At 40.4% G+C, this 14,139-nt stretch overlaps 1 protein-coding gene across 2 annotated transcripts in view; it reads left to right on the forward strand.

The window, feature by feature from the left end:
• The first annotated feature begins 3,082 nt into the window (after positions 1 to 3,082).
• PIK3R3 (phosphoinositide-3-kinase regulatory subunit 3) overlaps positions 3,083 to 14,139 on the forward strand; it is an 85,325-nt gene continuing 74,268 nt past the window's right edge. Inside the window, exons 1-2 of one of the 2 annotated variants that reach the window (XM_012539060.3) lie at positions 3,083 to 3,101; positions 3,868 to 3,977. In XM_012539060.3, coding sequence (XP_012394514.1) covers positions 3,872 to 3,977 — 106 coding nt within the window. In that variant the 5' untranslated portion in view covers positions 3,083 to 3,101; positions 3,868 to 3,871. Of the gene's footprint in view, positions 3,102 to 3,867; positions 3,978 to 14,139 lie in introns of those variants that run through there. The other variant, XM_049702598.1, reaches the window with a different exon arrangement.

Below are 14,139 nucleotides of genomic sequence, written 5' to 3' on the forward strand. Positions count from 1 at the left end.
CAAAGCCTAAAGCCAGTTCTGTGTTAAAGCCAGTGACCTTAAAAAAATAATAAAAGTATGTTTCCATTTTGCACGGCTTTAAAAAAAATATCTTGTGCTCAGATGGCACCTTTAATCACGAAGAACTTTTGGCTGAGTTCCAGGCTGATTCTGCTGGCACAGAGAGGTCTGAGATCATACCCTATATTCAGTGCACAGAAGAAATACTTCACCCATCTCTGAAATAAAGAGGGGGAAACGGAGCATATTTGAACTGTTTCATTGCAAGACAAGAGCAGGGTGAAAAGTGAAGGACACTCTGTCTGTTTGGAGTTACAGAAAGGTACTATTAATTCTAAGTACTTAAGTGGCATTTTTTTTTCATTCTCAGAGCGTTTCACAATAAACTAAGTAGCTTGCATAAATCTGAAGGTAATCTCCAATTTCACAGATATATAAATGAAGGCAGATTTTGTGATTTACCTAAGACTACTTTAAATTTTAAAAAGGCAGGAGGCAAACGGGAAAAAACAACTCCCAAAGTAGCAGGTTGTGACCCAGGAGTTTGAGCCCTTACAGCTGAATTTACTCCACACCCAGGCCAAATATAATTCTCCAGGATGGAAATGATCCAGGGCACCAGAGCTAACATTGTCTACCTTTGCCAAAGAGCCTGAGGCAGTTTGGTGACAAGTAGTCAGAACCTCACTTCTATTTCTCAACTGAAAGAAAGTAAAGCCAACATCATATGACAGGCACTTCCCACCATGGCAGGGCACTGGTTCAAGCCCATCTGAAGGAAGTGTGCTTCCCCTTGATTCATCGTTGCCTCTTGCATCACTGTTATTCTTTGGAGGCCTCCTTTATTTGTTGGACAGTTGGGTCATATGATTTTAGGTGGCAAGGTTGAATCACACAGCTTTACTCAATGTGTCAGTACTGAGCACACATTATATACTGTGCTGTTTCTTCACTACATTTCCCAAAGCCTTAGCTGTGGGGAAGGCCTGGGTGATTGCTCTGTGCATTGGAAATTGCATCCCCACCACTAAATCATGAGAAGTGGTCCAGGCAAAAGCTGCTATGGAAATCTGAAAGCTATTATCTTTTCCACACTTCCTCTTTTCACCTTCATTTTGTTTGGGAATGCACAGGGACACCCGTGAACAAAAATAAACCAACTTGCCCTTGACTGATTGTTCTGCTTTTTGAGTTATCAAATGTGAGTACTTCTGGCTCCCAGATACAGTGAAGTAAAGAGCCTGCTGGGAAACCAGCCACAAATTAGGGTTGATCTTCCAGTATCTTCTACCTGGAGGAATGGTTCTGGACATTCAAATTAATGTGACCTGTCCCAGGTTGATTTGGCTCCAGAATCACATTTGGATTTCAGAAATGTAAGCAAGCAAGCATATAAGAATACTGGTATGTTTTCTCAGCTCAACCCTGTCCATTCATTCTTCCTGGCTCTTTTTAACCCATGACTTTATACCCGGTCCATACACATTTTGACTGCTCCCAGGAACTGCCTCAACTCAGAGCACCTTTAAGGAAGGCAGAACCACTTTAGGAGGTTGAGGATGAAACGTGGCAACTTTTCCACAGGCATGTCAATACAGCAGAGCCACTTATGGTAGGAGGTTTTGCTAGGGCTTTAATCAGGTTGTCAACCCAAACACAATGGGCTTCGTTACTCCTGTGTAAAGAGGAAAGAGAGCAGTTTTTGGCCTCCCCAGACTGTATTGCAGGGTATGCAGAATGGCAATTCCAGGCACAAGCTTCACGAGACACAAATCTGCTTTTGGCTATTCCGTGTCCCCCCAGCAAGTGAATTAGCAGTTTCTGAAATGCGTGGAAATATTCAGCATTTTAAGAATGGGTGTAGGGATTGGGTGTATGTGGAAAGGCATCTGTCGGGGAGACAGAATAGAGCCCTTTTGGCGAGGGATTCCAACACCTGTGATTTATCTCAAAAATCACACACGCGCTGTAATTGCAAGGCATTTTTTTCCGGCTTGAGCACTAGAGCCGAGGGGCCTGCTGTGGCGCTCCACCATTTATTTCAGGTGTGGGCAGTTCCCTCTGGGTTCAAAAATCCTGGGGTGGAAAGCGCAGGGTAACCGCGAAATACCTGCTTAAGAAATGCCTCACTGCTCAAGGGGAGAAGTCGCGGCTGGGCTCAGGTAGCGGCCGCGGACGGCTGCACGGGGCCCATGGGAACATCCTCTCACTTAGCAGCACGGTCCTGCAAGTGGGTTTGTGGACCTTTGCTTTATTTGACAACTTATCATGGGGGGTGGGGCGGACTGTCTCAGCTCGGATAAGAGGTCCGTGGGGAGGGACTCTAACCGGGGACCTCCTAAGGACCAGAAGAGCGCGCGTCCCGCCAAGTGACAGCACGCGCCCTCTCTGTCCGCTCCCCTCCCCCGCGGCCAGTATCCGGGCAGAGGTGTCTCGCGCCAGCCCGTCCTCCCCCTCTCCTACTCGTCCGGGCGGACCGAGCCTCAGCGGGAGCCCCGCCTGTCTCCGGGCAGCTTGAGCCCCTGAGCGCTCGCCGAGCCTGTCAGTAACCGCCGTTTGCGCTTTCTTTCTTTCTTCTTTTTTTTTTCCTCCTCTTTTCTTTCCCCCTTCTGCCTTTGTCCCGCTTAGTAACTGGGCTGCGACCAATCGCCGCCTCACCGGCCGGCGCCGGCTGGCTCCTGATTGGCTCGCTTGGGGCGCGCAGCCGTCTCCCGCTCCTCAGCTGGAGCAAGGCAGACAAAAGACGCAGGCTCCGGGCTCCGGCAACCAGGCTCAGCCAATCACCAGCCACTTCATCCTCTCATTTCCCCCCCCTCCCCTCTCGCCTCTCCCTCCCCGCGCGGCTCGCGTGCTCCCGGCACTGACTCCTGGCGAGTGGCCAGCGCCCGGGCCCTACCATTCTGATTGAGGCTGGGGGGAGAAAGGTTGGAGGGTTAAGGAGCCGAGGCCTAGGGAGCGGTGGGGAGAGTTGATAGCCGAGGCGGAGGACAGCTTCTTAAACAGTCTCTCAGGCACCTGACAGAAGCCCCAACACTTCGAGGCGGAATAGAGTGGAAGGGGCAGTGGCGATGCTGGCCATCCCCCCTGCTCGGCGCGGTTAGGTGGCGCCTCAGCGGGAGAGCGTGGGGGCGGGGGAGGGTGTCCCCCCTCCGCGCCGTTAAAATGAAACTCTAGTGGCTTGAGTCAGGGCAGAGCGTGAGGGGAGCCGGCGCTGGCGAGCTTGCTTGCAGCCGGGTGGGAGCGCACGGCCAAGCAGAGATAACTGGACACTCGGACGGGCCCCCATCCCCAGGCTGCAGCAGCTTCGGTTCCTAGCCCGACCGGAACGGAGCCCGAGTCCTGGCCCCTGAGGGGATTTCTCCCCGCAGACCAGTGGGACCCCGAAACTTGAACGCAATACCCAACCTCCTTTTTATGCCTTCCTTTGTCACTTACCCACCTTTCTCCCCCCCTCTTTTTCCCCCCCTCTCTGTTCTCCCTCTCTCGAAGGACACAAAAGTGGCTTCCGCGGAAAGATTTGAAGGCGGTGGGAGCTTTTCTCTTTGGAGAACGACTGTGTAGGAGGGATTTTGGGGAAGCCGCTTTTTAACACTTCTGCCCTCCGCCCCCCAAGCCTTTCTGTACCCCTTCGAGGAGAAGAGCCCGTAGATTGAACGTTCGGGGGGCATTTTGCTGGCTGCCAAAGCAGGAGAGGGGAAAAGGACCCCGTCCTTGTCCTGGTACTTGGCTGGACTTGTACCGGCCGTTGGAAACCCCGAAGTACATTTCCGAGTGGGACTTTTACAGATATATATTTTTAGATTTTTAAATAGGAGATAAAAAAAATATATGCTTTCTATATATTTCCTGACGACCTGCCCCTGACAGCGCGATGTACAATACGGTGTGGAGTATGGACCGCGATGACGCAGACTGGAGGGAGGTGATGATGCCCTATTCGACAGAACTGATATTTTATATTGAAATGGATCCTCCAGGTACTTGGGAGAAAAAAAAGAGAATCTTGTGATGGGTCTGATTTGTGTTTAACAAAACCTTGGTGATGTTTTCAGGGCAGAAGTATTCTTGGGTGAACTAGGTTCGGGATGAGGGGCAGATTTGCAGTTAGAGCTGCAGTAAAACTGCTTCTGGTTTACACGTTTAAAGTTTTCAGTTAGGACCCCGATCCTATTGTCCTGTGAGAGTGGGGGTGGGGGCTGGGGTGGGGGATGGGAGGAGAGACCCGTTTCTTTTACTTCTTTGCCTTTGCTTGTCGTTCGGTTTTTTGTCGTACCCTTCACCACCGCCACCCCCCCCCTTTTTTTCTTTTTCAATTAAAGATTCTTCTACCTGCAAAGGATGCTTTATATCCCAGTCTTGAAGTCAGTCTTTCCCTTCGGGGAAATTCTTTAAAGCTTGTCATTTCGTACGTTTGTCTTCTTTGGTTCGCTGTGTTTTACGTTCGTTAACTTCTGAAACTGGGTTACCTATGTGATGATTCGTTTTAAGACCCCCTTTTTCTCTCACGGAAACCGAATGCCGGTTAGTGATTTTCAGGGATTGGGCGTTTTTATTCAGTCAAGGCCTTAGTCTCAGGTTTTTCTTTTCAGAATATAGTCACTCAGATCTACGTGCCCTATTTTATTACTCTTTAATTTATGGTGATTTAACTTCATTTATGGGATAGAATTTAACGTAACTTCAATTCTTAGCGTAAAAAAAGGAGAAACCTTTTTTGTGTGAATATATGTGATGTGTACATATGTGAGATAGGTTTGAGTATACATAATGTAAAGTATACATACACTGTATTTTTACTTTAGAGCTTTGTCTGAGATCCTTACAGACATTTTGTGTATCTGGTAGGAAAGGAAAAGGAAGGAAAAATGGAAAAGTTGGGTAATTTTTTTCTTTAAAGTCTACCCCATTTTATGATTATTAGCTGTCAGATTTTCAAACCCTGTTTGCAGTTATAGACAGCGCTTTATGTAATGATTTTTGAATATGTAGAGGGCCTTTATGACTATTTTTGTTGAGGATGAATTCGTTATGTCTTTAAAAAATGTGTTATAGCTAAGCCTATAGAATAAATTGTGTGTCATTGGGGAATCTCAGTTATCATAAGACTATGTGTTTTTGGAAGCCTTTGAAAGGATTTGAGCCCATGAAAGTGTAATGAAGTATAACTGTCTTATAGGATGTATGTAGAAATTATTTCCTGTGTCCTTGTGAACAGTGAATTATCCTCTTTTTTTTTTTTGAGAGATAGAGTGTTAAATGATGTTACATTAAAAACTAGTACTAATATTGAATCAACCTTTTTCACTCTTAATGATCACTTAGAATTTTTTCTTTTCCCTTCATTTTGGAGCCTTCTTTATTTGCTTTTATAATTGTGACTGCAATCCAGATGCAGCTTTTTTTGTATTTTGCAAAGTTTGTGAGATTTGCCACCCATCTATTGTGTGTATTTCCCCCTTTGTTTCCCCCTAATGGTAAAGCATCATTTCTATTAGATGCATTTATCATTCACATAAATGGAAATTTAGTACATCATTGGTTCCTCTCCTATAAAAAGTAAGGTTAATAATTCTAGATTTCTGTTACTATAAGAATTATATATTGAACTGCCTTAGAATCATACTGTATCACATAGTATCTTGCCTTGCAGACATACAAAGGGAATTTGTTGGGCGGAGAGGTGAGTGGGGAGGAGGGGAGAAAATGAAGAAGGCACTAATATTTGAAAAATATGGGCCTGGTAGAAGTGTAGACCGAGTTGAGTTGAGTTGTCCAGAAATGATTTTAAGAAAAGTGAACTATTATGTAGTAGTGTGGGTCTTACAAGATTGTATAGAAAATTCTGATCCAAACTTTGTGTATTCCATGGAAATAAACTTTTGAGTTTAAAATGTTCATCGTTAAAAGAAATTTTGCATACTGTGATTCTAGTCAGAATATTGAAAGTATGGTTATGCTGCTCTTTATTACCCATTTTATAGTCTTAATGTAGAATACAGTTAGTTATTCCTTACAGCTTTTTAAAAAGGAAGCACACTTGAGTATGCTGAAGTATTGCCTATGAAGTGAAGTAAAAGTGTAATGTAAATAATGTGAACAACCTTGTTTTGTGTGGTAAATTAAGTTTCGAAACATTTAAAACTAAGTTAATTTTTAGTGAAGAGGTTGCAGCATGTCTTGTATCTGCCTTTTTCCTAGTTCCTGTCCCAGATCAAGCTCTTATTTCCTGCCTGGACTGGTGTGATAGTGCACTGACTGTTCTCCCCGTTTCTACTCTGTCCAATCCACATTATTATTTAAATATCATCTGATGATTTACCTTCCAATGGTAAATCTTCCGATGACTTTAAAAACCGTCCAATGGCTTCCCTTTGCCTACTGAAAAAAAGCCCTTTCTTGCTTATCCTGTCATGTAAGTCCCTTTATTTTTGCTTCCAGCCTAATATTCCAGTCTTTTCTCCTCCTGGAGTCCATCACAAGTTCTGTGGAAGCTATTTTATACTTGCTGTTCCTTACTGTGTGTGTTTTCCTCTTCCTCGGATGCCTTTCACTTTGGGTTGGAATCTTATATATGTTAAGGGCCTGGTGAGATGCCTTCTATGCCAGAATGTATGTTCCATGATCCCTTCTGTTAGGAGACATCCTTCCCTCCCTCTTCTAGCACTTCTCAGATAGAACTTCTTCCATTCTGTCTAGAGTAGCTTCTGCATTTATTTATGTATACTTCCCCCTTTGGAATTATCTTCCCACCAGCTTATGAGCTTCGTAGTTTGCTCAAGGTCTTGCAAGTAGTAGACAATTTAATAAATATGTGAATTAATGAATACCTAAGGAGCATCATTTCTTTCTAGCCTTTAAGTGCTTTTCTACTTAAGGTCTTTGGTCACCTCATTTCTTGGCTATTGCAATAGCCTAGGGTTAAGTAACTTTCAAATTAAACAGTTGTTGACTTAGGTTCCTTAACTATAATATTAATATTACAGTTTTCAAAGTATGGCTTTCATTTTAATTTTAGACTGAAGCATAAATGTGAAGTTTTTATCTGTTATTGCTTCCAGCAGCCTCAAAAACTAGTATTGAAAGGTGTTTCCCTCCAGCCTGTATTTTCAAAAACTACCATTACCCTGCATCCTGAAGGTTTCTAATAACTGCATGGATTGCTACATCTATTACAATTTATTGACAACGTAAGGATTGGATCCAGATGGGACTTTGATGTCTTAATGTTTATGTATTTCCCAGAAATACTGGGAAATACTGAACTGTTTAGATGAAACAAAACTTTATTTTGGAGATGTTAAGATTATGGTACAGAGAATTGCTTTTAAGCATCTCAGTTAGTCCTGTTGTGATTTGGGAATCAGGATTATTCCATAACAGAACAGTTGCCGGATAGGCCTCTCAGAGAGCCCTGTTTTTGGTATAGGGGCTATTGGAGGATTACCAGTACATAACTGATCATAAACTCATGCCCAGAGCTTATAGATAGTGGTCTATTAGCTTGCACTTTAGTTTTGACATTGTTATTGTATTTATTTTGAGGAGATGTAATAAATGATTTATTTTTTAAACTAATGGATACAATTCTTTTTAAGATTGTCTGTAGACTTTTTTTGTTCTTATTAAGACAAATTTCTGAAATAATCTATACGGCAGCAACATCTCCTCAGTGGTCACTAGAAAATTAAAAATTTAATTGTTTGGCAAAACATAAATACAGGAAGGTCTAGAAAAGTGGTTCTCATTTTTTTTTTTTAATCTCAGTACCCTCTTTTTTTTTTTTTTTTTTTTTCGGTACGCGGACCTCTCACTGTTGTGGCCTCTCCCATTGCGGAGCACAGGCTCCGGACGCGCAGACTCAGCGGCCATGGCTCACGGGCCCAGCCGCTCCGCGGTATGTGGGATCTTCCCGGACCGGGGCACGAACCCGTGTCCCCTGCATTGGCAGGCGGACTCTCAACCACTGCGCCACCAGGGAAGCCCTCAGTACCCCTTTTATACTCTTAAAAATTATTGAGGATCCCAAAGAGTTTCTGTTTAAGTGGGTTGTATCTATTGAAATTTACTATATTAGAATAAAACTGAGAAGTTAAAAATATTTAATTCATTTAGAAATAATAAAGCATTATATGTTAACATAACTTTAAAATGAGAAAATAGCTATATTTCCCAAAAAACAAACAAAACAATGGGAAGAGTGGCATCATTTTATGTTTTTGCAAGTAACTTTAATGTCTGGCTTTTTAATCTTTAATGTCTGGCTTAAATGGAAGACATGTAAATTCCTAAGTCTGTTCCTCTATTCAGTCTGTTGAGATATCACAGGTCATAGCCTCTGGAAAACTCCACTACACAGTTGTGAATGAATGAGAGTACAGAAGGCAAGTAATGTCTTAGTGACATTCTGAAAGTATTTTTGATCTGTTGGACCCTCTGAAAAGGTCTTGGGGACTCTCATTGGTCTCTGGACTACACTTTGAGAAGTACTGGTTTAGTAGTTACTTGACTACATAGTTTGATGGCCAACCCAGTAAAGTATCTTCTGACTTTTTTGAAGCCAAATGAAAAGGTTGTTTCAGGAAACTTTCTTGCTTTGGCATACTTGGTATTTTCATCCTGGTAAAATTTAGATTAAGTAACATTCTGGTGGAGAACTAGCATACTGGCCCTGTGGTTGAAGGAAATATCTGCTGAGAAGCAACACTGAAGAAATAGGTCACCTGCCACCATGTGGTCCTTACTATTAGCAGACTGAGCATTCCGCTTCTGTGTAATTTTTCTTTATAACTCTGAACATTTGATGGATTCATCTTATGTAAAATGCTTCTATGTGTAGTAAGGTATTTCTTTTATGAGCTACGTGTCACTTTTTAATGATGCTGTAGTATGGGACAAATGTTAATATCATCAAATGATGTAAAAAGCCATGCCAACTTTTTCTGCATGTTCTTATTGAAAAAGATTAGTCATTGCTTTCATTTAATATATTATAGTTTATAGTATATCCCACTATGTTTCATTAGAAATATGGTAAGTCTTCATTTTATAATGCTTTTAAAATTTATTCTCATTTTTTATATTTATCTTAGAATGTAGAAAAGATTGGACATGTTTATGGTCACCATATTTAACAAAGTAGATAGAAAAATAATTACAAATATGTCTGTGTGATATGATATAATTTTTATTGATATTAAAGGGGGATGCAGCCTGAATGTAGTAGGAAGAACACAGGCTTTGGAAACAGATGGTATGGGTCCCATACCTAGCTTTGCTTCTTACTCTGCCCAAGGTTACATGCCTAGTGCTTAACCTCTGTGAGCATCCATTTTCTCTTTTGTAAAATTGAACTAATACGTACCTTTCACAGTTGTTCTGGGAATTAGAAGTACTATATCATAATCTAGCACAGTGTTTGGCACATGTTATATACTCAGTTCATTGTAGCTTATACTTTAAAGCATATTTTTGTTTAAAGATTTTTTTTTTTGATGTGGACCACCTTCAAAATCTCTATTGAATTTGTTACAATGTTTTTATGTTTTGGTTTTCTGGCTGCGGGGCATGAGGGATCCTAGCTCCCTCACCCCCTGCACCAGAAGGCGAAGTCTCAACCACTGGACCGCCAGGAAAGTCCCTCTTAAAGCATATTGATAATATTTAATTATCTTAACTCTACTGCTTTGGACACTCTTGCAGTCAAAACCTCTTGAGCTATCTTGCTCCATTCTTGTCTCATCCTTGACATTTAAACTGGGGCCGTTTTGTTTTTGGAAGAATTCTCTAGGGTCTTTTCTAGTTATAACATCTCATGAGTCTATGGAAATACGACTCAAGTCATCCTTTCTTTTTAGTTTCTATGGCCCTTGTTCCTCATCACCTAGCATTTGAAATGGTTTGTAATACGGTAATTGTTGCCAACATTTGTTGAGTAGTTATTACAGAACAAGCGCTATGTTAAATGCTTTCATATGTAGTATTTCCTTTAGCCATACCACAACCTTATAAAATAAGCACTATTAGTATCCCACTTTACAGACAGGAAACTGAGGCATAAATGTGTTTAGTAAATTATTCAGTGCCTCACAGCCAGCAAGTAGCAGAGCAGGTCTGTCTGCCTGACTCTAATGCCCAAGTTCTTAATCAGTGCCTCCTAAGTGATTGCTTTATTTCTAAATTTTTTCCCCTCCCCCATAAATTCATCCTGAATTCTTCAGCCAGGTTAATCCTACAGAAATGTTATTTTCATCGTCTTACTGCTCTATTTAGAAATAATCAGCAGCTCTCCATTTCCTTTAAGCAGAGGCTATATTCTTAAACTTGGCTTACATAGTCTTTAGTAATATGGTTCCAATTTACATTTCCAACTTAATTACTAATCCTCTATTCTCATTTCTCATCTTGCCCAATTCCTTGCTTATCCCCTCAATATACCTTGCTTATCCCCTCAATATACCTTGCTTATTTCCACCTCCAGCCTTTTGGTTATGCCGCTTCTTGTGTTAGATTATGCCCATCCCACCCCATCTTCAAATCAGGATCCTTTGCAAGTCCTTCTTCCTTTTTTTCTTCCTCTGAAAATTCTAGCACTGAACCCCTTAATTATCTAGGGCTAAGGTCTGTTATTTTGACACAAAATCATGTTATATTATGGCATTAATTATTTTGTGAATATAATTTATCTTCCCAACAAGGTAAGCTGCTTGAGGTCAAGCTGTCATATTTCTTTTGTATCTATTTTTTTTCTCTAAATACCCAGTGTCCAAATATTTTGTTAAATCTTAGACCTGTGGACCCAACCAGCTTCATTTGTGACTTGTTTCAAAATATTGATATTATTTATTATCAACATGTGACCTTTAAACTTATAAAGGTAATTTATTCTAACAAAAGAAATAATGAAAAATTCCAATACTTAATGTTATCAGCAAAATTTTATGGTTTCATGTAAAAGTCACATTTGAAATTTGGAACAATTAAAGTGAGTAGTAAGTTTCTGAAAGTTTGTTAGGCTAGTTTTAACACAGTATTGGGTTAAATGTAGATTTAATTTACTTAATGTGTTACTATCCCAATTAAATTTAGATTGTGTAGGACCTGACTTGGGATAGCAAGGTAAAGCCAAGCATAGAGCCTTATAAATCAGTTTCCAAATTGTTTGCCCATATATGGTATATTTTTTGTTCCTTGTGTATTATTTGTAAGTTCATATAAAGTAAGAGGGTTATCTAATTTTTTTAATAAAAGAGTCAGTAGGCTAGGTCCAGCCTGCCAGATCATACCATTTTGCATGTCCCACGTCAATATAAAAACTGCCCTGTGCCCTGTGAATATGAGCCAACACAAAGCCAAAGTCAACACCATGATGTCATACCATCCGCCATTATCCAGCCTTGGATTTCCTGTCTGATGTTCTGTTTGTGGACCAGATTAGTTGTCTACCCGTGTGTAAGGGTATAGGGCAACAAATCCAGAGCATGTAGCTATGTAATCTTAAATACTTATTGTTATAGTTTCTTTTTTTTTTTGGCTGTGCCACGTGGCTTGCAGGATTTTAGTTCCCCGACCAGGGATTGAACCCGGGCCATGGCAGTGAAAGCGCCGAGTACTAATCACTGGACCACCAGGGAATTCCCTAGTTTCTTTTTTTTAAAACTTAAGAAAAAATAAATTCAATCATGAGTCAAAATTTAAAATTTGTGTATAAATTGTTTTGGAGAAGGCCTTATTGAAATGATTGTGGTAGAAGAATACTGTTTTAGAGTTCGTTCTTTCACATGTATCCTTTTTAACTTTCTAACTCTACAGCTGAGTCACTCAGTATGGTATAATTCATGTTGAACTTCTAATATGCATTTGTAGAATTAGCTACAAACCTTTTTTTAAAGATAGTTTAAGATAAATTTTATTTTTCTTATTAAAAGCACTACAAAAATACTATAGTCATTGTAGAAAAGATAAAAAATACAGATAAGTAAAAAGAAGAAAGTAAGAGCTCCCAATCCTACCACACAGAATAACCACTGTGATCACCTTTAGATATATTCTTTCACGTGTGTATTTCTCATTTCAAATTCAAATGAGACAGTACTGTAAATATCTGCTTTTTAAGGTATTTATACAAACTTTTACATTTGAGAATAGTTTTAGATTTACAGAAAAGTTGCAAAGTAGTACAGAGAATTCCCATATACCTTTCACCCAGTTAAATACCTGCTTTTTAAAAAAAGTTTATTTAATTTATTTTTATTTTTGACTGTATTGGGTCTTCATTGCTACGCACGGGCTTTCTCTAGTTGCGGTGAGCTGGGGCTTCTCTTCGTTGCGGTACAAGGGCTTCTCATTGTGGTGACCTCTCCTGTTGCAGAGCATGGGCCCTAGGCGCGTGGGCTTCAGTAGCTGTGGTGCATGGGCTCAGTGGTTGTGGCTCATGGACTCTAGAGCGCAGGCCAGTAGTGTGGCACATGGACTTAGTTGCTCTGCGGCATGTGGGATCTTCCCGGACCAGGGATTGAACCTGTGTCCCCTGCATTGGTAGGTGGGTGCTTAACCACTGCACCACCAGGGAAGCCCAACACCTGCTTTTTTTTCATTTAATTTGTCATGAACACTTTCCCATGACAATAACTATTCATGTCAATATCATTTTAAATAATAGGATTGTATTCATTTGTAGGGATATAGCATATTTATTGAACTAATTCTATTTAACCACAAACTTTTTTTTCTGAGGTTAGTCCTGGGATATGTTTCATAAAAAAGTATGTAGTTAGTATGTTTTCAGCTGTAAGCAGCAGAACCTAATTCAACATGGCTTAAGAAATAAGAAATTTTATCTTCTCATATAATAGGCTTCAGCATTGGTTGATTACAGAAATTCAACAATGTCAGTAAAAACCCATATTCTTTCCACTGCTCAGTTCTGCTGCTCTCCACGGGATAGGCTTACAGGCATCACATCCATACACACAACTTCTAAAAGAAGGAAGATGTCTCTTCCTGTGCCTCTATTTACAGAGAGAGGAAACTTTCTCCAAAAGCCTCTAGCAGGCTTCTTTCAGACCTTTTTGGCCAGAATTGGGTAGTATGTCCATTCCTCAACCCATCAGGAATGGTTCAATAGTGATTACTATCAAACTAACTGAGTTTGTGCCTGAATCTGGAGTGGTGTTGACTTCCCCTGAGGCATTATACTGGGGAAGGATTCTATTAGGAAGGAAGAAGGAGGGGATGAATTCTAGGTAGGCAAACAACAGTGGCCAATCTGGAAAGTAATTTGGAGAACCATAGCTCTTTCAAAGTTCTCGTCTCTGTGTTTGGAAATGAAAAGAATTAGCGAGTTAATTTGTTTTTCTTTTTCAAAACTAAAATCTAATTAGTATAGTGATGTATTATGAAACCCATTTTCATTTTATAAATTGGAATTCACAGGGTCACATAGTACTGATAGTTAAATATAAGACAGGCCTTTTCCTATCTTACCAGTTGCTTTCTAGAAGATGAGGAAGCTAACTTCTCTGGTTGACGGTTTCCTTACTTGAGTCATGTAGGTGTTGGAATAGAGTATATTAGTATATCAAGTAAATGAGTGTGAAGAGAGAATTTTGTAAAACTGTGAACTCCAAATTTCAAAGTTTAGTAAATTAAGTAAGTTTGGTATATGAAGCCTTGGACTTGTAGAATGATTTATGATTTGAATGACTGACGTTAAAAATTAGGACACTTAAAGTAACCCATAGATCAACCCATACATTTCAATTAAAATGTATTAACTAGTTAGAAATTTAGAGGCAATATAGTGGGGCTGTTAAGAGAGAGGGTTCTGGGATCAGATTGCCTGAGTTCAGATTGTGCCTCTGCCACTTCCTAGCATATGTCATTGAGCAATTTACTTATGTTTTCTGTGTTTTGGTTTCCTCACCTAAAAAATGGGGATGATGATGGTCCCTACTTCAGTAGGATTGTTGTGAGAATTAACAACTGTAAAGCAGCTAACATGCCCAGACCATATTAAGCATCCAAAAATGTTTTTGTTCATGATTATTGATTAATTCATGTTTTTCAATAAATATTTGATTGCCAGATAGTGTTCTAGGTATAGCAGTGAACAGAACAGCAAAGCTCCCTGTATTCATGGAG

Source organism: Orcinus orca, chromosome 1 (assembly GCF_937001465.1).
Source record: "Orcinus orca chromosome 1, mOrcOrc1.1, whole genome shotgun sequence".
In the NCBI taxonomy this organism is placed as follows: domain Eukaryota; kingdom Metazoa; phylum Chordata; class Mammalia; order Artiodactyla; family Delphinidae; genus Orcinus; species Orcinus orca.